At 47.2% G+C, this 24182-nt stretch overlaps 2 protein-coding genes across 3 annotated transcripts; one reads left to right on the top strand and one right to left on the bottom strand.

The window, feature by feature from the left end:
- Positions 1–917: 917 nt before the first annotated feature.
- Positions 918–13428, bottom strand: HAUS1 (HAUS augmin like complex subunit 1). Of its 2 annotated transcripts, none has more exons than XM_077171330.1 (9): positions 13289–13428; positions 8449–8623; positions 7337–7472; positions 6208–6342; positions 5133–5256; positions 4505–4570; positions 3244–3315; positions 2120–2167; positions 918–1170 (listed from the first exon to the last, which is right to left on the bottom strand). In XM_077171330.1, exons 2-9 carry the CDS (start codon positions 8531–8533, stop codon positions 1111–1113), a joined length of 726 nt encoding a protein of 241 aa, XP_077027445.1. In that variant the 5' UTR covers positions 8534–8623; positions 13289–13428; the 3' UTR covers positions 918–1110. The 2 variants fall into 2 exon arrangements, with proteins under 2 accessions (XP_077027445.1, XP_054508479.2); XM_054652504.2 differs by lacking the exon at positions 13289–13428 and adding an exon at positions 9703–9849.
- A 410-nt stretch (positions 13429–13838) lies between these two features.
- Positions 13839–21416, top strand: ATP5F1A (ATP synthase F1 subunit alpha). Its single transcript, XM_054652296.2, has 12 exons — positions 13839–13998; positions 15113–15191; positions 16206–16375; positions 17136–17309; positions 17387–17553; positions 17683–17831; positions 18758–18909; positions 19039–19263; positions 19368–19475; positions 19998–20142; positions 20370–20520; positions 21163–21416. Exons 1-12 carry the CDS (start codon positions 13939–13941, stop codon positions 21242–21244), a joined length of 1662 nt encoding a protein of 553 aa, XP_054508271.1. The 5' UTR covers positions 13839–13938; the 3' UTR covers positions 21245–21416.
- The last annotated feature ends 2766 nt before the right edge of the window (positions 21417–24182 follow it).

Below are 24182 nucleotides of genomic sequence, written 5' to 3'. Positions count from 1 at the left end.
CTGTACCTGTAATCATCCCTGCACTATGCTGCCTGCTCCAAATTTCACATCAGTGACCCCTGAGGTAATTTCTCTTCAGCCAGTTTAGCCCATGAATTTTCCACTTGCTTTTGCCCTCATTTCCTACCCCAGAAGGAGTGAAGATAAATAGCCCTAAAACTAAGGCAACTCACCCTTTCCTCACAGCTTGATTTAAACACCTGGAACTAAACAGCAACTCCTTCTGCTGTATGAAAGAGGTTGGAGATTCCTATGGGCAGTAGCTCTCTGGGCATCCCTCTGTTCTTCCCCATCACAGAAAAAAAGGAGAGGACAGAGGTCACACTTGTGGGTTTTATTGACAGCAGTGTAATTTTGAACCTCTCATCCTGCAGATCAGTGGAAAATCAACTTTTGCAGCGAAGCAACAGCTCTCATGGCCATAATCTCTTGCAATTCCAATTGCAAACAGATTGTCACTGAGACCACCACCACTATTTGCCTGGATGCTTCCCACAACAAACAGGCCCATCCATGCTCAATGTCCTCAGGTGCTACCATTCTTTCTAGGTTTTGCTTTTTCCCTCTCCACAGGAGATTTTCCGATTTTTGGCTTTGGAATCAAACGGTTTCTAAAAGCTGGCATATGCAAAACACTTCTGAAAATGTGGAATGATGGTGTGGTGATGGCATAGAAATAACAGAGCTCAGGGAACCCTTGTGGAAGATGACATTTGAGGTGGAATTGTTAAGGGCAATCGGACTTCAAAATCATCATGTCCCACAGGGATTCTGCAAAAATACTGGTTTTAGAGCTAGAAAGGTCTTACTGTGTGGGGCTTTTTTGTTTTGTTAGAAAACTATGCCTGCCTACACTATCTATAGAGCTGCTTTACAAGTGTTTATCACAGAGGGAAAAATAACTCATGAAGACAACAGCAAGTTTGGATGCTATTTAATGAAAAATAGGCGAAGCTTATAAACACAAGGCTGACAGAGAGAAGAACACAGCAGGAAGCTGCCAAGGTACAGGTAAGAGCTCTGAAGTGCATTGCTAGTGCAAGTAAGTAGGCAACAGAAGGAAGATCGTGTTCCAGGCAGGCCCATTCAGGTGAGCTGGGGTTTGCTGAGCTATGTCAGCTCAAAAGGCAGAGCCTCAATCTCCCTTGTGAGCTCTTCATCCAAGGCTTTCTACCAGGAGAGAAAACCAAGAGGAATCAGGGACCATGAGACAGCTTCCACACGATGCTGGCAAACAAACATATCTGCAGTGGTCAAACCCTGGGAGGCTGTCAGCAGTGAGGGAATAACCCTGGTGTTGAGCTGGATGGACTTGCCCTCCAAACAGAAGGCTGGACAAGCTCAGCTGCCTTTACTCTGTGCCCCAATGTGATTTTGGACACGTCCCAGCTCACTGGTCCCCCCCCAGAGGTGAGCATTCTGACCTCAGAACAGCCTCAGGCTGGTAAGGGGAGCTTCTACTCCCTCAATCAAAAACAAGTGGTAAACCAACCCAGGCAGTCTCACCCAAAAATGTGCAAAATGTTCTTACCTATCTTAATGTGATTACCCTACTTATTGTGATTTTTGATCACAGGTTTAAGGCTTACCACTCGTGCTTATGAGCAAGCAGGCAGTAGCCCAAAGGAACAAAAACATGTTTTATGGGGCTCAAACGTGGCTCAGCTCACTCAGAAAAGCTACATATGAACTTCCCAAACAGTTTTATGGTGTTTGGCTCAACAGCCACACCTGCAGGTTACTCAAGCATGGAGGAAATGGGCACTGTGTTTTACAGGGGAACATCCCCATTGCAGTCTACAAGGCAGATGTTGACTAAAATAAGCCTGGAGCCCTCTGAGAGTTCAGGAGGAGCAAGGAAGCTTCTGAGACCTAAAGTGAGTGGATAAAGATTCCAATAGACAAAATTCCTGGGGATATAGCTACCTAATCTGCACTGATGTCACTGTGCCAGACTGCCTTTGCAGCTCAGACATCAGTCCACCAGCTCCCCTGATCAGTGTCTACAACTCCTGCCTCACCAAATCTCCCCATGAGAACATTAAGAGTACAGTCTAAGGTGGGTAAATCTGTAATCAATTAATATATGTAGCTCCTGGAAAGATAAAAAAACTCTTACAAGTTCTTTTCTCGCTTCTTCAACCTTCACTTGCGCCAGGGGAATGCTCTAATGAGAGAAAATGGCATAAAAATCAGCATTTCATCAAGAAACAAGAGTCTCTGCACCTTTACAAGAATCTAATGATGAGCCTCAGGTGAATTAATGGACAATTAATGAAGTTTTGTGTAGACACTCCACATGCAGAAGGTATTCCCATTAAAAGTCTAGTATTGGCTTGGTTTGGGCAATCGTGTATTTTTCAAAAGTCTGGTATGGCCTAAAGTCTAAAAAAACCCCTTCATTTTAAGCAATTTTCCAAACCTACCAAACAAGGGACTTGATTTCAACAATATTTTTGCAAGACTTTTCCAAAGCACACTAAGTTTGCAAGGATAAACCTCCCTCCCCTCCTCCTGCCTGCACCAGGGGCTCTCCCTGTCTCCACTCACAGCAAGGCTGGAGGAGGGAACTGGAGAACCTAATCCCATTTGAATGTCCTGTTCCACTTGAGAGAAGGAGAATGCTGCCTCTTGGAGGAAGATGGATTAAACAGAGCAGCAGTCCCACTTTTCCAGCCACAGGCTTTTTTTTTCTAGTAGCAAGACGTCAGTGTTTGTATGAGGGAGAAAAGAAACCTGCATTTTCATAGAGCTGAGTACCCAGCACCCTCAAGAGAAATCAAAGAAAATGATGGAGCAGCCAGTTTAGGGGACAAAACCTACATTTGGCTATTTCTTCAGGATCCTTAAAATCCTGTTCAGAGCTCCAAACTCTGCACCACGTGCTGTGTCCACCAATATGGCCCAACAAGCTAAAATACTGGTAAATCTCAAAAAGTTGGTTATACTAGGGGATTCCTTTTCTTCCATATTTCTTTGTCAAATTTCTAGCTAATTCACCTGAATCCCAATTTACCCAGCAAATCTGTCTACTCTGTTAGAACAAAGTTTGCCTGACAAGGAAGCTTAACTTCTTGGCTTTGATTAATAAACAGAGATCAAGTCTTTGGTCTGCATCAATTACCAGACCTGTAGGACATCTACCTGTCCACCAAAGGCATCACAAGGATATCCCTTACATTCTGAAGGCCACTAAAATTAACCTGATGGCAAATACAACATAAGAGTGGAATAAATAGTTACAGGAGGTAAATCAAGATAGGATGCCAGTTCCGTCTTCAGTGGCTCTATTTCTTTACGCAGAGCAGCCAGTTCCTGCAGAGAGAGAAAGGCAGATCATATTCTAGGGAATTATTTGCAGAATTGATGGAAATGAGTGAGATAGTTACCTACAACATTTCGGAATTTGAGAGATTTCATCCTCTATAAAACACGTGGAAAACCGAAGTTTTGCACACACAGTAGCAAAAAGACTCCCCCTTATGCTTATCAAGTGGGAGTAATTTCTTTTTGGGGCTGCAAACTGAGCACCTTCCACAGTCCTGAACTCTTTTCAAATAATCAAAGTTATATAAAAAAGATAAAGCCATTTGTGCTGCCCATTTCATTGATGTCCTGGCAAAGCAGTTCTATAAATGTCAAGGAGTCAAACTGTGCTTTATGCTTGGGATCTAGATGACAAGCCTAGAAAATTTGCCTGTGGCTTTCTGGATGCAATATTCCAATAAAAATTAGTTCTGGTCTCGTGTAACACTGGGCAATGTGAGCACTGCCACCCAGTGCTGGTTGGTGAGAAGCACAACAGAGAAACCAGGAAACCTATTTTCACTGCTCCACTCGAAAACATAAAGGAAAAGATAGCAAAAGTAGTAAGGAGAAAGACTGAGTTCCCACTACAATAACAGCAAAAAATATGAAGATGTGTTGAGTGCACAGGACGTAAAATCTGTAGTTACAAACTCAAAAAATGTGCTTTTCTTTAAGATGTTCTACTAGGCTTACGATAAAGCTGAAAAATGTTATGTTTAAAGACACAGCAAAAAAAAAAAAATAGCACACACTGAATCTGAATTTGGGTTTCATTTGACCTTATCTCCCTTTTTTAAAGTGTTTGGAAGAAATTTGCGTCACACAAAGTAGCAAGGATCACATGGGTCATTCTATCAAGAAACTGCAATACACAGGGAGCCATGTAATGGGATATAGTCCACAGAATATCCACTCTGCTTATAACACAGATCAGAAATAAAGGAGGCAGATCTGTTTTCAGTGGCAGGGAATTTATTCTGTGGAAATTCTCCAGTAGATGCCTCTAGGAGAGACAAACCCACCCAAAAGAGCCCAGTTCATGGGAATCCACCTACAGGATTTTTATTTGTGTTTCCTTTGACCATTAAGATTTGTTCAGGCAGCCAAAGAGCAAACTACAATTCCTGAAAGCACCCAACAAGCAAGCCTGGCCTGTCCCACTGTAGCAACATCCCTCTTGTATCCAAAAACCTACCTCAGATGATTTCACCAGTGCCTCATGTGTCAGGGATTGGTCCAACCCCCTGGCAACAAGCTTAGCCTGCAAACAGGAGAGAGCACAAAATGCAACAAGGAGAAAGATTTCACCATTTCCTTCTGTTTAAATCTAAACAGGCAGGGAAGAACACAGGTTGTCCACGGCAGAAATGTGTGCTATTGGAGCCACAGCTGTAGCTGGCGTACAAAATGAGGTGCTGCTAAAATTTGTATTAAGAATAACAAGTCTTTCCAGAAAAGCAGTGGGAGAAGTGCACGCGGCAAGGCTGAAGAAAGGCTTCTCAGGAAAATGTCAGTTGTAATACAACACTTTCCATCCCGTGCTTGTCAAGGTATCAGGTATGGCTTGACTTTAGCCATAAAGTAACCTGCCAGAGTTTCTCAGGGAATGAGGAGACAGCACTGTACTGATCACAGGATACACTGAGGAGAGATCAGCAGGGACAACTGAACTACATTCACATGTTGTCCTGTTAGCTCAAGAGTCCCCAGTACTGGAGTTCAGGAAGCTTATGGAATGTCTCTGTAACTACAAATTTGGGCTCAACCAACCATGGCTGTGTCATCCCATCACAGTGCCGTGTAAGAAAACTCCTTCCACCTACCTCAGCATCACAGATCCTTATCTTCAGATCCTTAGATTTATCTTCCAGGAACTTCAAATTCTTGGATTGAGTCTCAGCTTTGGCCTGTTGTATTCCCTGAGATTTCTTCAGTTCTTCAATATCCCTTAAAAAATAACACAGAAAGAATAAGCTGTTACATTCAAAGATGTATCAGTATACAAGTACTGTTACTTACCCATGCTCAAGCTAAACTCTGCAATACAACAAACACAAGAAAGAAGAAACTGAGAAAACCCTGTATTTCCCTGTGAGATTTTCCAATGGAAACATATACAGCTGTTACCTCCAGAACCCCACAGACCAGGGAAAATAGAGGCAAAGAAGAAAGCCATATGCCTAAAAGCAAAGGGTAAAAATCTTGTGCATAATTCCCTAACTCACTTAGAGACCTGTTACACAAGCTAAACCTCAGATCAAGGGGAGGCAAACCTGCAGAAAGCACACAGGAATCTCGTTTACAAGGCAAATTACCACTTTAAAAGACAAAAAAACCCCATTCTAGAAATAATTAGAGTGGAAGGGAGAACATCTGGGCCAGCCCCCACTCAAGGCTGGGGTTGATCGTGCTGTGCTTGGCAAAGCCCTTCAGATTACATCCTCCAGGGAATGACTTCACACTGATTTTTTTTTTGAGTTATCACTATTAATATGTCTTCTACACACTGGTTAAGGGAACTTCTTACCTGAGAATGGTTTTTGTTTTGCCTCCCTTAGTCTGACTACAGAGGCCATGCTAAATGTGCTAAGAAAATCAGATTTGTCTTCAGCCTCAGACAAAAGTAACTGGTGGAAGATGGAAACTTGTATCTGAAAACAGGTTGGAGATCACTTTTGCTTTAAAATAATTGGTTTGATGCTTTCCCAGATCTCTTTAGACTACTGAAAGTACCCATAACACACGGGTTTTGATAGATGCTTCCAAATACTTTGAATTGGAGATGTGTCAAACCCCTAAAAATTCAGTTTTCCTTGTTAGTTACCATAACCAACATTGCCCAAGACAGAAATCACCAGTATTACTTTAAACTTTCCCTCTTCTTCGTCCATTACTCACTTCTCCAACTGCTTTTCCACCATCAGTGCTGAAGTTAGTTTTTTCGTGAGGATCCTCAATTTCTGTTCCATTTCTTTGTTTTTTGATTTTGTTTTATACATTTCCAAGGTCATGTCATTGATGGCACTGTAGAAGCTGGTGAAGAGAGAATCAGTGGGAATGCTTAGGAATCAGCTATTCTCAAAGTCAGAGTTGTTGTTATTCTTTTCTCCACACTTTAAATTAATGACTTAGTTTCCTCTTGATGTTATGGCAGGGGTAAATTTAAATAAGATATACTAAGGGAATTTGCTTTCCATAACTAACACAGATTTCCACATGGAAGGGAAAACAGTCCAGCAACCTGAGTAAGTGAACAAGTGAACAACACAATTGGCACTCTGGTGAATAAAACCACCACGTGCTCCACTCCTGGCTTGCCTCACTGCCTTTGAGGGAAACTGTATTCAGTCCCTGAAAAGGCATGGTCACAAGATGTGCCCGGCAGCATCTGAGTACCCTCCTCTTCCCAAGTGGCCCAAAGCTCTTCCCCTTCCAGCTCAGGAAGAGAGATCTAAGTGCCAAGACCCTAAATATCACATAAAAATTGGGTTCCAAGGCAGACTCTGCCCCTTCTTTGCTGCAAGTGTTGCAGTGCCACGGGCCAAAGCCCTGCTAGGGAGAGAGGCCCAAGGAGACCAGACTAGCAGATGCCATTTCCCCATGGCAGAGGGAATCTCCTCGCATGAACTGAGGCCAGATGAGACAGACAAGGATGAGGAGCTGAGGCTGGAAGACCAGTCACAGTTCCCCAGTCCCTGCCCAAGCAGTGTGAACACTGCTGTAGCCTGGGATACCTGGCACAACAGTCCCACTGGCAGCAGCCTGCAGCCACTGACCACAAAAGCAGGAGAAAAAGGAAGGATTTAACTCCATCCCAGGCCCTTCTCGGGCTTCAGAGCCTTCCTGTGCCAGGATAACCTTGAGCTAGCATTTTTTGCTCAGTTCCCATGCACTCTAAAGCTGCCCAAGGGGTGAAAAATGAGCCTGACAAAGAAGATTCCTAGTGCAAAGTTTGGAGCTGCTGATGTGGAAAAACAGAGGAAAACAGCACAGCCCCTCACCACGAATGCAGAGTGTGAAGAATTACCTGGTAAGAGAAGTGTCCTCCACGTCAAGTTCTATTGCACTTTGTACCAGGTCAGTGATGTCATCGTTGGCCTCTTTGGACATACTGCCCTCCAAAAAACTCAGGCTTTCTCCAAGAATATCATGCCAGTAGTCAGCTGGAAAATATACAAACCAAAGCAGTGATTTTTTTAAATATTACTGCTCTTCTATTGAACTCTTCAAAGCTAGAACCCAATCCCACACTGGAAACTTGGCTACCTGCCTGTTGTTGGGGGAAAAAAGACACTTTGAAAAAAGGCTTAAACATGCCAAAGTGCTGCCACGTCTCTATTTGTCAAACAGATTCAGTGTATAAAGGGAGAAAGCACTGCTCCATTCCCTCCCTGACCAGTCTGTCTGACATCAGACAAACAAGAGCTCACCCCTGTGCTACAGCAATGAGCACATCCAGGTCACCTTCCCACAAAGCCCACAAGGCTGAGCCTTGTTTGTGGTAGACCCAGGAAGTCTGTCTCCATCATTTTTTGTTTGGTGCTAAGGCACTTGGAAGGAACAAAAACATCTTCATGTGTACCATGCCAGCCTTTGCACAGAAAAGTAAAATTTCTTCCTGAGAAAAGCCTATGAAGTGACAGTCCTTTATTATGTGTTTTAAAAACACACTATGGTCCCCTGAACCACTCACTTGCTCAAAAAAAACCCAAACAAATTAAAAAATAATCACTCTAGGCAGCTTCAGCACGACGTAATCATCTCAATGTTGTTTCAGGCTCCCCCAGGGCTTTCCTTAACAGTGGCTTAGCACCAGCTCAGACTCTTGAATGAGCTGCAGGGACATTTCCCTCTCTATCCAGGCAATATTTCCACGCTGTGCTATCCAGCCCAGCAGACCAGGAGGTTTTAGCAATTAACCGGCTTGTCCACATTTATGGCCTGCTCAAGATGGCTTAAAAAACTGTCCTTGAGCAATCTTACGTTGCTGTAAATTGTAATAGAAACAGCATCAAAAAAAATCTGAGTCTGTTTCAAATACATATATTTATATATATTCCAAAGTTTTCAACAAATACAATCAATCCACTCAGAACAGCCTGACTCAGGTGGAACTGAGAAATGGAGTTGCAAACTCACCTTCTGCTTCATATTTGCTTGTCCTGTCCTTCATGTCCTCTATCAGCAACATAACATCCTTGTCTCTCTCTTCATTGTTCTCCATAATTTCATGCAAAATATCCACTGTCCTTTCATTCACCTCATATTCTGGAATAGGCACACCCCCATATAATTTCTTTAGCCATAAAGTAACCTGCCAGAGAAGGGAGACAAAAGAGCAAGCAATCACGTGAAATGACAGAAAATAGCTGATAGACGTGAAGAATGTAAACCACTGCAAACTCTGCACTCCTGAAGAGCAACTCCTACATCAGTCCAGGAGGCACGGGTGGGAAAGGAGGAGAAAAATTCCTTTCCCTCTTCTTTAAACACCCACCCTCTGTGGTCTAGAAGAAGACTATATGATATCCTTTTTAATCTCCCTCATTTCTTGGAATACCTGCTTATCTCCATGTGATAAAATTTTACCTTTTTATTCACGTGACCTGTTGGCTACAGACACAGTAACAACCCAACAGATGTTAAATAGGCGTTTGGAAAAATGGTGAACACCGTGTTAAAGTGTGTGGGATAAAAGTGCCCGAGCCATCACTGGGAGCAGTCTCTCTGCAGGAGAACAGGAGAGAGTCACGACAACGTGAAGCCAAAAGCCCTGCAAAGCAGTTGTACCATCAGAAACAAGGTCAGAAATAAGAGACCAACAGAGTGCTCTCAGGTAGGTAGGGCAGTGATCGTGGAACCATGGAATTGTTTGGGCTGGAAAAGCCCTCCAGGATCATGGAGTCCAAGCATTCCCCCAACACTGCCCAGCCCAACACTGACCCACGTCCCCAAGTGCCACATCCACACGGCTTTTAAATTCCTACAGGAATGGGGACTCCACCACTGCCCTGGGCAGCTGTGCCAGGCCTGGACAGCCTGTTGAGCAAAGGAACTTTCCCTAATATCCAACCTAATTAGATTAGAAAGGTTAGATTATGACCAGTAATAACTGAAGAACATGGAAGTTCTACAGCATGTAACGAACATAAAACTCTTGCATAAGCCTGACTAATTAACCTGACGGAGAATGGACTCAGCCGTATAACTCTGAGTGTATTTTTTCTCCTCCCTCATTCCGCTGCCGTACGCGTACACAGGCAGCGATGGAGAAAACCACCGCACCATCAGGCGCAAAAAGCACGAACGATGTGTCTGTGTGTCTGTGTGTGTGTGTGTGCGTGCGGAAAACTGTGAAGAAAAGAGAAAGCGAGCCCCGCCGGCCCCCGTTACCCGTGTAAGCTTCTCCTGGAACGAATCGCCGCCCGGTGTTCCCGCCGCCGCCATCCTGCCCGGAGCCTGTCGGGAGTGGGCGGCTGAGGGGCGGCACCGCCGCCGCTTACGCCGGAGCGGGGGGAAATAGCGATGGAAACGTGTTTAACAGTTACTCGGAGAGTTAAACGCCGTCTGTCCGTTAAGGGAAGATGTTAAAAAAACCGCCAAACGAACCCCAGCAACAGAAAAACGAAACAGAAGAGATGCAGGAGGAAGGCATCAATAAGTACAGCAGAAAGATGTCTGGGGGTGCGGCTGGACATGAGCCCAGGGTGCCCATGTAGGTAATGGTCCCTGCGCTGTCCCAGCCAGGGTGTGACACAGCCCCAGTGTTAAAAATAGGTTAGAAACTGTTGTAAAATAGTTGATAGAGTGTTAAGCGAGTACTGTTAGTTTGGTTATTGTAAAAGGGGTTAAAAGGGTAGTTATAGGAAATACGGTACTCAGCGTACCATATTACACCTAAGTAAAGTGCACCAGCCCCCAAGGGAAACGAGCCAGCCCGGACAGAACTGTAATGGACCAATCGAGAGCCTTAAACCTTCATGCAAATGAAGGATCCAAACAGAAACCAATATAAAGGGGCAAAAAAAGAAAAAAACAACAGGATAAAAAGGGGCTTCTGACCCACTGAACCTGCGCCGCTCCATCTGGGGCATCGGGGATATCGCTGCTGAGCAGCCCCAGCGCCGGCGCTGCAGCACCCCCGACGGGAGCGCTCCTGCTCGGCCCGCCGGCGCCCTGCTTTAGGCCTTTCTTTTTCTTATAATAAGTGCTGAAATCACTCTAGCACCGGGAGCTTGCTCTCGTTTTTAACACCAGGGCAGGGCCTGTCCCTGTGCTGGCCCTGCTGAGGCACCTCCAGTGCTGGGGACAGCTCTGGGCCCTCAGGACAAGAGAGACCCTGAGGGGCTGGAGCGTGTCCAGGGCAGGGAACGGAGCTGGGAAGGGGCTGGAGCCCCAGGAGAGGCTGAGGGAGCTGGGCAGGGGCTGAGCCTGGAGCAAAGGAGGCTCAGGGGGGCCCTTGTGGCTCTGCACAGCTCCTGCCAGGAGGGGACAGCCGGGGGGATCGGGCTGTGCTCCAGGGAACAGGGACAGGAGCAGAGGGAACGGCCTCAGGCTGGGCCAGGGGAGGTTTAGATCGGATATCAGAAAATTGTCTTCACAAAAAGGAGTCTGAAGTCCTGGCCCGGGGGGCGGGGGGAGTTGTGGTGTTAGGTCTTAACATGCATGTAGGTTTTATTTTTCCCCCCCTCAGGCACTTTTACAGAAATGTGATTTCCAAAATAAGCAGCATGGAAAGAATTGGTGAAGAATCACTTTTAGTACAACACATGCCAAAGTAGCTGAGGATTTTTCACTCAAACTTTTCAATTCCTAGAAGGGGAATCCACTGGAATCTGTGGCTTTACCAACCTCTCTGGATTACCAGAGGGACTGATCACACTGTGCCTGAGTTTCAGCACTTTCTCACTGCAGACCAAATCCTGTCTCACATGTGAGACATAAAATCATCCCCAACTGCAGACTGAGAGGTGCTGCAGGTGGGGGGATTCTGCCCCTGGGCTCAGGTGAGAGCCCACCTGCAGAGCTGCCCCAGCCCTGGCTCCAGCAGCACAAGGAGCTGGAGCTGCTGCAGCCAGTGCAGAGGAGGCCACGGAGCTGCTGCCAGGGCTGGAGCCCCTCTGCTCTGGAGCCAGCCTGGCACAGCTGGGGCTGTTGAGCTGCACAAGAGAAGGCTCCAGGGACACCTCAGAGCCCCTGCCAGGGCCTCCAGGGGCTCCAGCAGAGCTGCACAGGGACTGGGGATATTGGGCAGGGATAGATGGGATATTGGGAAGGAATTCCTGACTGTGTGGGTGGGGAGGCCCTGGCAGAGGGTGTCCAGAGGAGCTGTGGATGCCCCAGCCTTGGAAGTGTTCTGGCCCTAAGTTGGATGGGGCTTGGTGTGGTGACCAACCCTTTAGGGGAATGGAGCATCCAAGATTCAATGGCAGGGGCACCTTTAACAGATGACCTTCCCTGCCCTGGAGTTTACTTTCTCACTTTCTATGCAAATTTATAATCTGTAGTTCATTCTTCATTTCTTTCTGAAAATGAGTTGGTGGGCTTCAAGGGTCTCTGGTGGTCTTGATTCCCTGTACAGTCCTAGACTGCTTCTTGGCTTCATTGCTGTCCTGTGCTGTGTTTGTCTCCAGGAACTAGAACAAGGATGTTTGTCCCAGAAAAATGCTGCCCAATCTCTGAATGGCCCCTTTTCCAGCCACATCCTGTTCTTCCTCACAGCTGTGTTTTTACCAACAAACCTTGATTCTTGTTACCAACAATCTGTGTTTGGCTATACAATTATCCAGCTATTGGTGTTTGAGGCACACAACCTCTAATCTTCTGGGCTTCTATACTCAGGCCAACCAGATTTAATCCATGAAACAGATAGAAACTAACAACCAAGCTCTGAGTAATGCCCATGCGTTAGAGAAAACAAATTACCTCTTGGTGGAATTGCCTTGTCAAGCTTGATATGCTTCAATGATGTCAGACCTAGGGGGAGGTTAACAAAGCTTGGGAAGAAAGGATGTACCACTGATAGCGGGCACAGAGAATGCAGAGTTTACAGGCAACAAGGACATCTGCTTGAACTTCCAAGATGAGAAAGAAACTAATAAAGTGAACCCAGCATCTGTGCTGAAATCAGCCCTGAGTGGGAAAACAGTAATTCTGGCAGGGGGAATCTGTGACAACTGACCCAAGAAACCCACCAACCCAAAAGAAGAGAAAGACTGGGCATGAGAAACAGTAGAATCATTAACCAGTACTAATTAATAAGAGAATTAGGTAACATAGCCGGTGAACACTAGTTCCTTTGTATGCTAAAATGTATAAATTGTTAAGCATTTTGATTGTTCTAGAATACCACTGAGCACCCAGTCTTGCACAACCCTGCAATAAATAATGTCTCTTGGTGTGTCTAATTATTGGCTTATTGCACAACAGGTAAGGAATCAGATTTTTGCAGACAGCATTGTCACTGCCCTATCCCTTTTCCTGCCCCTGATACTGAGCCCCACCAGCTTTGCACCCCTCAAGATTTTATCAGTAGCTGTATCAGGACAGCTATGACTAAGCAGCTGCATATTGTGAGCTTGGCTTTTTTAAGGAAATCAAGATGATTCCAAGAGGAATGGCTGTTTGGATGAGAGCCACGAGGACTGAAGTCAGCAGGGCTGAGCAGTCAGTACCTGGGAGAAGAGTAATTCTGGCAGTGGGAGAGTGTGGCCAGCATCTCATTGACCAACAACTCAAAACAGACTAACTAAAATGAAAACGGAGAGATTTAACTAGGAAAGAAGGGTCTGAGTGGTAATTAATTGAAGTGGTAGTTAATAGAATGCTACTAACTAACAGAGAAGTTATGTAACTTGTAAGCGATGAATGCTGATGCCTTTGGTTGCTGAAATGTATAGACAGAGTAACGTTTTGATGATGGATAACCTAGACACCCAACTACCTGCTTTGTGCTAACTAGAAAAAGAGATAGAAATACCTTGCCTCGGTGTGTGAAATGGTGCCGCACACCGGGGAACGAGCCCGCGGGGTAACCCTTCTGTCCCTGATTCTGTCACTGTCCCTGTCTCTGCTCCTATCCTTATCCCCGTTCTCTTCCGTGCCCCTGTCCCTACCCTTGTCTATGTCCCTTTCCGTGCTCCTGCCCTTGTCACTACCCGTGTCCCCGGCCCTTGTCCCCGTCCGTGCCTCAGTTCCTGTCCGTTTTCCTTCCCGTGTTCCTGCCCTTATCCCTATTCCTTCCCGTGTCCCTGCCCTTGTCCCATCTCCGGTCGCCCCTCGCTCCCCGCCCCTTCCGCCCGCTCAGGGCCATTTCAAGGACACATCCCGCAGCGGGCTTTTTTTCTAAAAGCCTCATTTAGTATTTTATTTTGCTTTTAAAAATTATTTATATCATTTTTATTGCCCATTCTACATATTCCTGTGTAGACGGACAGACAGGTAAATATACACACACGCATCCAAATCAGGGGCACGGGAAGCAGTTCCCTGGCGCTCCCCGCCCCCTGGGCGCGGCCTCGGCGCCAAAAGGGGCGTGAGGCGCCGCCGCCATTTTGTGTGCAGAGCGCGCGGCCGGCAGTCCTCAGCGTCCGCCAGCCTCAGCATCCCCCGGGACCCGCCGCCGCCGCGATGCTCTCCGCCCGCGTGGCCGCCGCCCTCGCCCGCTCCCTGCCGCGGCAGGCCGGCCTGGTGAGCGCCATGCCCGCCCCGGAGCCGGCGGGGCCGGGGGGACGCGGCGCCGCCGCCATCTTGGGGGCCGCCGTGACATTGAGGGTGTGAGGGGGTGACTTCGGAGTGTGGGGAGGGAAGCACGGGGTGTGCTGTCAGCGCTGTGGGACAGACCCCGCAGAGGAACGGGGTGTCCTTGAGCGAGCTCGGGGTAGTGGTTTAAAGCTGTCAGGGCAAGGTCAAGGTTGAGGGGGTGAGGGGTTTATCCCTCTCACAACCCCTCAATGTTTGTGAGGAAACGGAGGGTGGGAAGAGCCGTGAGGAACCAGTATTTCCAATGAATATGAACGGGGGAGAGGCCTTCTCTTGGTGCAGGATGTTAAATGGCATCACCGTTGCTGCATGATGCTGCCCTGGAAGCCTTGCTTAAAGTGCAAAAGCATGATCTTGTAATGCATTCATTATCGCAGATTTTTTTCTTCTTTAGTGTTCAAAGTTGGCCATGAGAAGAGTTTCTTCTCAGGAAGGATGATTAGGCATTGCAAGGGGATGACCAGGGAGGTGGTGGAGTTACCAGGCTCAGAGGTGTTTAAGGGTATAATGCACTTGGTGCCATGTTCTAGTTGGCAAGGTGGTGCTTGCTCATAGGTTGACCTCAGAGCTCTTTTCCAAAGTAATTGCAATTCTGAGGTGTTTTTGGTATAGTGCTTTGTGGTTTTTTTTTCCTATGTGTTTAAACAATACCAATATCACTGCAGTTAGATTTGTGTTAGAAGACAGCCTTCTCTCTCTGCAGAGCACTGACTGGTGCAGTGATTTCTTTGTGCCCCAAGGTTCTCACGTTCAGCACAGAAATGACAAATGTGAGGAGGTTTCTCTTTGGGAGCTGCTGCAGCGGTTGATGGTGACATCAGCGCACTGCAGAAAAATGCAGTGAAGGATTTGGAGCAATCTCCTTCATTATTTGTCCTTTCTTAATGGTGCTGGACTTGATTCTATAGCTGTGAATGGGGTGCTGTGGAGCTTAGCTCAAAGCTGAGATGCACATAAGCAGCTCAAGATCAAAGATGTGTTAATGTCTCAGTAATGTTTTGCATGATTGAAGAAATCTAACTGAAACAATGGCTTATTTTAGGTTTCCAGAAACACCCTCGGTGCAGCATTTGTTGCTACAAGAAACCTCCATGCCTCCAAAGCATGCTTTCAGAAAACTGGTGAGTCTGAGGAAGGTCTTGAGTGTGGTTTAAGAATTTGGTCTGTCAGACAAAAAAGGAATTTGAATACGATGAGTGTTAGTTGACGGGACTTCAGGACATTTATGTTCTGAGCATATTTAGGTGAACTGTTACCTGTTCACATGCAGCAAACTGCACTTTAATACCTTGACAATGCCCCCAGAGCAGGGAGTGGCTGTGTGTCAGCTGGCTTACACAGAGTACCTGCTTCAATAGCATTCCAGTCACCTGCAGCATTATTTGAAAAAAAATAGCCCCAGATTGGAGTCGCCTGCAGCAGAATGAAGGACTGGATGACTTCCCCAGGCCTGCCTGGGTTTGACCTTGTGTCCTTGAGCACAACTTTATTTTGCTGCCAGCACTCTGGTGTTTAGAGAAGACAGCTGCACTGTGTGGCATGTGTTTGGCAGTGCTTTATGCAAGTTTTTTTAAAGTTGTTTAAGGTGATAAAGGACATTACTAATAAGTAAGGTTTACAATGTTACTTACTGTTTCTTAGCTGAGGAGATAACAAGCTGTTGGAAATCAAACTGAAGTATGGAGAACATGTTTTTATATCTTAGATCAAATGACTTGCTCCTGAAACATAACAAAATTCATTTACATATGTGTGGGTCTTGGATCATAGATCGTTTGGCAGGGTGTTCTGATGTATCCAAGGCTAAGTAGCTGCTCTGCCAGCAGGCCTGTTCTGCCTGGGCTTGGGCTGGTTAATTAATCTAATTGCTTTCTAGGGAGCAAGAGCATAGGATGTAATCAGGAAAGTGGATAACTACCAGGCCTGTTTTTGTTGAAGCTGCCTGGTGATGATGAGTTGAAGCTGCTTTTATTTGCTGGCAATACAGAGGCTGGTGTTTATCTTACCCAAAGTACAGGTGTTGCTAGCTAGACTGTGGAGCACAGCTGAGAAAAGGCACCTTGTGAATTTGAGGCAAGATTGCCGATTGCTCATTGTACCCTAAGATGCTAATCTGATTTGCACCGTCTCCCCAGGTACTGCCGAGGTATCCTCCATCCTGGAGGAGCGCATCCTGGGAGCCGACACCTCGGCCGAGCTGGAGGAGACGGGCCGCGTGCTCTCCATCGGGGACGGCATTGCCCGCGTGTACGGCCTGAGGAATGTGCAGGCAGAGGAGATGGTTGAGTTCTCTTCCGGGCTGAAGGTAAGCTGCTGACACTTAGCACAGAGATATTAAAAAGACAGTTCTTTAAGGAGAACCTGAGCCTATGCTTGGAGGCACCACTATGAGCATTGCATTGCAGCTTCATTGCAACTTTAGTACACAGTAATACATTTATTTTTTTTTTAAACTTACGACACTGCTTTCAGTATCAGCATCTGATTCTCAGCCAGCATTTGAACATTTGAGCTGTCTTTGTCTTCATTTAGAAAGTAAAAGGACTAACCCGGCACTGGATTTTTTTCTTTCGTTTCAGGTTGTCTTTTCTGTTTGCTTTTTAGTAATGACCTCTCTGCTTCCAATACATTATGCAGCTTGCTGGTTTGTTGTAGTCCTATCAGTGGGTTAAAACCTGTTCCAAGAGTACTGTAACAGCTCTTTGAGCATTTTTAATGACCCATTTCACCTTGAGCAGAGAAGAAGCCAGTCCTTTTCTCTTGTCCAGCTTCTAGGCAAGGAAGTAATTTACTTGAACCTTGCTTACCCTTTCTGTTCTTTTTAGAGAAACAATTGACTTGAGTGCTAGGCTGCTGGCGTATAACTAGCTCATAAGTTGAAAACTTAGGCAGGTTCTCTAGCCAACATGGAAGGAAACAGAAACTTGTACATAAAAGCAGAACATTGTCACGAGGTTAAGGTAGATCATGTAGGATTTTGTCCACAGTGAAATGATCATGTCAATATGAAAGTTTTAGTGCGTGTCAGTATGGGTTTTCTCAGAGTGATGTGATCTCTGTCCCAGGGCATGTCCTTGAATTTGGAGCCTGACAACGTTGGTGTTGTCGTGTTTGGTAACGACAGACTGATCAAGGAGGGGGATGTTGTGAAGCGGACCGGTGCCATTGTGGATGTTCCCGTGGGGGAGGAGCTGCTGGGCCGTGTCGTGGATGCCCTGGGCAATCCAATTGATGGGAAGGTAGGTGTAGCTGGGTGCCAAGTACCTCTGCTGTTACCTGTATGATACAGACCTCAGCAGTTTTTTCTCTCTTTTAGGGTGCTATTGCATCTAAGACACGTAGGAGAGTTGGCTTGAAGGCGCCTGGGATCATTCCCAGGATCTCTGTGCGTGAGCCCATGCAGACTGGGATTAAGGCTGTGGACAGCTTGGTGCCCATTGGCCGTGGCCAGCGTGAGCTGATCATTGGTGACAGACAGACCGGGTAAGTTAAGTGCTCAAGCCTAAAGTGTTCCTTAAACAGAGGCTCAGGTGCAGTGGAGCTGGACATAGGATTGAGTAAGGGCTGGGAGAACCTTGGGCAGCTTAACTCACCAGCCTCTCTGTTCCACAGGAAAACTTCAATTGCAATTGACACCATAATCAACCAGAAACGATTCAACGATGGCACGGACGAGAAGAAGAAGCTGTACTGTATCTATGTTGCAATTGGCCAGAAGAGATCCACTGTTGCTCAGCTGGTAAAGAGGCTCACTGATGCAGGTATGAATTTTGGAGATGGTTGAGCCTGGCACCTGATGACATCCTGTTGTCATTGTAATGCTGTGACCTCTCCTGGCTGCAAGTAGACAGAATTCATATTACATGAGTGAATTACTTGATTTTATGAACAGGAAATCTCTATACCTTTGTAGGGGAAAAAACCCCTCATTTTTGCTGTATTGCAGTTAGGAAGACTATTTTGAGGCTCCCAAACTGCTGAATTGCTTCTGGAAAAGTTGCTCTGTGATTTTAGGGTTTTTTTTCAGCAGAGTTAAAAGCTTCATCTTGGCAGTCAGGCAGGCTTGGTGACAAGCTATGGCCTTCAAGTTGCCATTGACTTGGCATTTGTCCCATGTCTTCCATGTGCCAGTCAGTGTGAATAGCAGCTGGAAATGCAGTGAAGAGTTTTCACTGCCCAAACATAAGGCTTTAAATAATAGCATATCTTTAGAATCCGTGATTTCCGTGACCAAGGCTCCACATTTAACAGAACTCGCAGGAGATCAGGCACTTTGACCTCATGCCTGATGGTCCTGGCAGCTGTCATGGAAGAACCCACATGTTAAGGATAGTAATTTGTTTGACACTCAGGAAGGGTTGTGCTGTCTTACAGCAGCCAGGAAGCCATGGACTTTCAGTATGAGTTTTTTTAAGAAGAAAAATTTGTCTTCATCTTAAGCTTTGTTTTAAATGGGAAAGAAGTCCGCAAGTGTTAGATGTTAGCTGCCACAAAGTTGCCCTTGAGACTTCCTGAGTCACTTTTGCTAGCAGGTGTGTTTAGCTACAACTGGTGTGCTGGGCTTTCCTGTAGCAACAGTGACACTGCCTGGATGTGCTTCAGCACTGGTCCTCCACACGCTTGTTGTGTTTGCTGATTTTGGGCATGATGAGACAAGGCACTCAGAGGTGTTTCCAATCCTTTCCAGATGCCATGAAGTACACTATTGTGGTGTCTGCCACAGCATCCGATGCGGCCCCCCTGCAGTACCTGGCTCCCTATTCAGGCTGCTCCATGGGGGAGTACTTCAGAGACAACGGGAAGCACGCACTCATCATCTATGATGACTTGTCCAAACAGGTCAGCAAACTTTGGTTTTAGGCCTCGTGGTGTCGCATTGGTGTTTGTAGCTGTAAGAACACTCGGGTTTAGAGCTGTGAAACGTTCAGTGGGGTGCAGAGCTCTGAAGGCTGTCTCTGCTCCGCGCAGGCTGTTGCCTACCGTCAGATGTCTCTGCTGCTGCGCCGCCCCCCTGGCCGCGAGGCCTACCCGGGCGATGTGTTCTACCTGCACTCTCGGCTGCTGGAGAGGGCAGCCAAAATGAACGACTCCTTCGGGGGCGGCTCCCTCACCGCCTTGCCTGTCATCGAGACTCAGGCTGGGGACGTGTCTGCTTACATTCCAACCAATGTCATCTCCATCACCGATGGACAGGTATGGCTTCCTCACAGCCCAGCGTCTCCGTGGAGCTTAGTGGCTGGTCTCTGAGGAGACCTCCAGGCTTCTGAACAAGATAATGATACAATTCTATCCTGCAGATCTTCTTGGAAACTGAGTTGTTCTACAAAGGTATCCGTCCAGCCATCAACGTTGGTCTGTCTGTGTCCCGTGTGGGTTCTGCTGCTCAGACCAGGGCTATGAAGCAGGTAATTGGGAAATTGCTGTTACTCCTCGTGCTAGAGATGAGTGGTGTGTAGTTGTGAGCAGAGAGGGATTAAAGCTTTGCATCTCTCAGTGTTACAAAATTATAAAAGAACAAACTTTAGAGATCTCTTTAATGCTTCCATTGCCTGCTGAGAAAGGCATGGGAGAAAGGGAAGTAGTGTCTGCATAAAGATGCAGGATTCAGTTTTGATGTGTTGAACTGGGTACTGATCACTTACAAAATAGAAAATGCTCTCTTAACTGCAGGCTTTTAGTCCAGACTAAATTATCTAGAATTAGACTAAATCTAGAATTAGAGAGATGTATATCAACAGTTGCTGTTTCTGCAGAGAAATAGTCTGGTTATGGTAAAGTGTGGGTTATAATCATTGGTTAGTTTTTAAATTTGACTTTTATGGAGTGCAAGGCAGAGCTGACTTGTAACACCAGTCAGCTGCCAGCTAACCTTCAAACTCCTGGGGGCAGTTAGAGGTGGTGTCAGTGGCTGTGGCTGTGCCCTGCAGGTGGCTGGTACCATGAAGCTGGAGCTGGCTCAGTACCGGGAGGTCGCTGCCTTCGCCCAGTTCGGCTCTGACCTGGACGCAGCCACGCAGCAGCTGCTGAACCGCGGCGTGCGCCTGACAGAGCTGCTCAAGCAGGGCCAGTACGGTGAGTGCGTGCCCTGGGCTTGGCAGGGCTGCCTGCCACTGGTGCCCTGTGCTAACAAGGTTGGGCTTGGTTTGCATTTGTGGCTGTTCTGTGCATGTGGTACATGTAAATTGGCTTGCACTGAGCTGTCTGTGCCCGCTTGGACAGCTGTCCATTCCAAGGACTCTGTAGTCTGTTACGTCCTGAGGGAAGAGTTCCAGTGGTGTGAGTGCTGTCTTTTCCTGCAGTTCCCATGGCTATTGAGGAGCAGGTGGCAGTCATCTATGCTGGCGTAAGAGGTCATTTGGACAAGCTGGAGCCCAGCAAGATCACCAAATTTGAGAGTGCTTTCCTGGCTCATGTACTGAGCCAGCACCAGGACCTCCTCTCCACAATCAGGTATGGTGGTTTACCTTGCTTTATCCCAAGGGTATTGATGTCTGGAGTGCAGATAATGGTCACTGAACTGTTAGTGTAGTGTGTCCTAGAACATCAGGCATTCAGCTGGCTGTATCAAAACTGGGGGTTAAATCAGTCTTCCATCTGCCATCCTCAGCTTCAGCTCTTAGGAAAAGCAGCTGATGCTTAAAGTGAACCTTCTTGCAATGTGTCTCCTCTAACCTATTCCTGAAATCTTGATTGATTCAGTTCCCGTATTGTGGACAGCTTTGAGCTGTTGGAGTGCTGTGGGTTAAGTGCTGCTGAGTGAACTGTTGGGGATTCTTTCCATAGTCCTGTCCTGGAAACTGGTCCTGGCTTTTTTTGTCATGAGGACAATCATATGCCTTCTGTCTCTGGGGACCAGCTCTGTAGGTTGGGCCTTGTTGGAATTCAGATAGCTGTTCTGAATTAAACAGGACTGGCTCTTTCAGGAGAAGGGATATTCTGTCAGTGGGATGGCTTCATGCACCAAACAAGTGTGTTCGTTTATCTACTGAATTTATTAGGAATGGGGAGGTTTGTTGTAAAGCTTCTGTGTTTGTCTTGGGGTTGATGCTGTTTTGATTGTTGTGTCAGAATTTAACTGAACTCTTCCCACAGGACCGAAGGGAAGATCTCTGACCAGACAGAAGCAAAGTTGAAGGAAATAGTCACAAAATTCCTGTCTACTTTTGAGGCATAAACTCTTAAAACTAACAGACCAGACCAGGCTGGTTCTAGCAGACCAGACCAGGCTGTTGTGACCCAGTGTTCCAGCTCCGTCAAAGACGACAAAAGCATGTGCGACTTGAATGTACAGATCTCGGTGAGAATAAAGGTTCCCATGTAAAAAGGCTATGTTCTGAATGTAAAAATACTGTGTTCTGAGTGATTTCTTTTTGCCTGTACTTCTGGCTCACTCTTGCGCCTGCAGAATCACAGATCTGAGCTCCCCTGGACACAGCCCTGCTGGAGGAACTCTGGAAATCAGGGGTATCCTTAATAGCTGAGTGGGCAAACTCCCCTTACACAAGCCAGGAGAGTGACAGAGCTGAGGGACCTTCTCAGCGTTTATCGTTTGTGCCAGGCAGCGTATCCTGCAGGGAGGGACATTGCAGCTGGGGGTCACAGGGATAACCCACTGGGCTTCACAGGAATCCCTTAACTGTGACACTGACAGAGCATTTCTTGGAATTGTTGTCTAACCCATCCTGGTGCCTGGCCTTTGGACTACTGCTCTTTGTGTCTCGGGACTATTGCAGGTGTAGCTGTCAACAGCAGTAATACCTGGAGATTTAAATCTGAGAATCCCAGAATGGTTTTGGAGAAGACCTTGAAGATTGTCTTGCTCCACCCTTCTGCCATGGGCAGGGACACCTTCCACTATCCCAGGTCACTCCAAGCCTTGTTCAGCCTGGCTGTGAGCACTTCCAGGGATCCAGGGGCAGCCACAGCTGATCTGAGCAACCTATGCCAGGGCCTCACCAACCTCACAGCCAAGAATTTCTTTCCAATATCCCATCTAACCTTGGCCTCTGTCACTATTAAGCCATTGCTCCTTGTCACTCCATGCCCATCTAAATAATCTCTTCATCTTTCCTGTCAGCTCTCTTCAGGTACTGGAAGGCTGCAATTAGGTCACCCCAAAGCTGCCTCTTCTGCAGGCTGAACAGTCACAATTCTCTCAGCAGAGCTGCTCCATCCCTCTGATCAAGTTGGTGCCTCTGGATTCCCTCCAGCAGCTCCAGCTCCTTGTGCTGCTGGAGCCAGGGCTGGGGCAGCTCTGCAGGTGGGCTCTCACCTGAGCCCAGGGGCACAGGGGCAGGATCCCCCCTGCCCTGCTGCCCACGCTGGGGATCAGCCCAGGGCAGGGGGGTTCAGGCTGGGGCAGGACTGCTCTTGATGTGTGCACTGTCCCAGGTTAACTTCCTGTACAGGAGTGTCCTGCATCCCAATCCAGCTGTGCAGTTACAGGCAGCTAGAAACACACAGTTCAGGCTAACAAGCTTCTCTTGTTAATGGCCTGAGTTCTTTGAGAGAGTGGGCTCTGCAGTACCGGGCAAAAATAAACACACACTTGAAATCCAGAGATGGCAGATACCTTTTTCAGAACAGTTAGTGCTGTGCTCCGGGAGGAGGATCCTGTGCTCCCTCACCATCTTGTTTCTTTTGTCCCAGGGCCCCAAAAGAGGTGGCTGAAGGGCCTCACAGGTGTGAGGGAATACTGCTGTGGAACATTTCCACTCTGATCTGCCCAACATCACGTTCCTTCCAGGACAGCTTTTACAGCTTGTGACTCTCTTTCTGCCCAGTGACTAACCCCTTGTTACTACTTGATGTTGCTGTGCCATGTTTCACGTGCTGCTGTAGTTGGAAAGTCCTGAACTCAAAAGTATCTCGGTCCAAAACAAAGATGTATTTTTTTCTAGTAACATAAGATAAATGTTCCTGAGTGGTGCCATGGGCTGGGGCTGGGAAGCTGGGAAATGGTGAGTGGATCACAAAATCACAGTGGTTTGGTTTGAAAAGGACCTTAAAGATCATCTGTGTCTACCTGCTGCTGTGTGCAGGGCACCTCATCCCAGGCTGCTCCAAGCCCTATCCAGCCTGGCCTTGGACACTGCCAGGGGTGGGGAGCCACAGCTGCTCTGGGAAACCTGTGCCCTAGCCCCACCATCCTCTCTGGGAGGAGTCTCTTCCCAACATCCCATCTATCCCTGCCCTCTCTCAGTGGAAAGACAATTCTCCCTTGCTCTGTTACTCTCTGCCCAAAGTCCCTCTCCAGCTCTCTTAGAGCACATTTAGGTGGCATGGATTCATGCTGATGGTTTGTGCTCTCTTGCGTCAGGAGGCTGCACACAGGGTTAGTGTGCCTAAATCAGCCTCAGGTTACAATTGAACAGACTTATTTCAGTGAGTTGAAAATGCCTTTTTTTTACATTACTGGAGTGTTTTAGCTGCCCCTGTGTTCAAGCAAAAACAGCAGTTGAGTGTGGTGGGTGTAATTGAGGCATTTCAGTACACAGTGTCCGATCTTTGCTTTCATATTTTCCAAGCATTGCTCAGAGCTCCCTCATGGAGTGCCTTGTGTCAGGCAATAGCCCCTAATAAAACTGTGTGACATGGGATGTGTGTGGTGAAGGAGGCTTGTGCGTGTTCAGGAGTGGCTGGGAAAGGGCTGAGCCTGGAGCAAAGGAGGCTCAGGGGGGCCCTTGTGGCTCTGCACAGCTCCTGACAGGAGGGGACAGCCGGGGGGGTCGGGCTGTGCTCCCAGGGAACAGGGACAGGAGGAGAGGGAATGGCCTGCAGCTGTGCTAGGATAGGTTTAGATTGGATATTACGAAAGTTTCTTGACCTGCTGAGTTTTCCTGCCCTAGCACAGGCTTCCCAGGGCAGTGGTGAACTCATCCTTGGATTAAAAAGTCCTTTGGATGTGGATGTGTGGGACATGGGCGGGCTTGGTAGCGCTGGGCGAATGGTTGGACTCGATGACCTTGAAGGGCTTTTGCAACCTAAGCAATTCTATGATTCCATGAAACCTTCCCAAAGTATTCCTGGAGCTCCGAGGCGGGCGGGCAGGGTGCTGCAGGTGGCGTGGGCAGGGCTGTGCAGCCGCCGGCCGAGCTGCTCCGGCTCCGCTC

The sequence above is a fragment of the Agelaius phoeniceus genome, chromosome Z, assembly GCF_051311805.1.
Source record: "Agelaius phoeniceus isolate bAgePho1 chromosome Z, bAgePho1.hap1, whole genome shotgun sequence".
NCBI lineage: Eukaryota > Metazoa > Chordata > Aves > Passeriformes > Icteridae > Agelaius > Agelaius phoeniceus.
The sequence above is the reverse complement of the archived record's forward strand: the minus strand, read 5'-3'. Positions and strand labels throughout refer to the sequence as shown.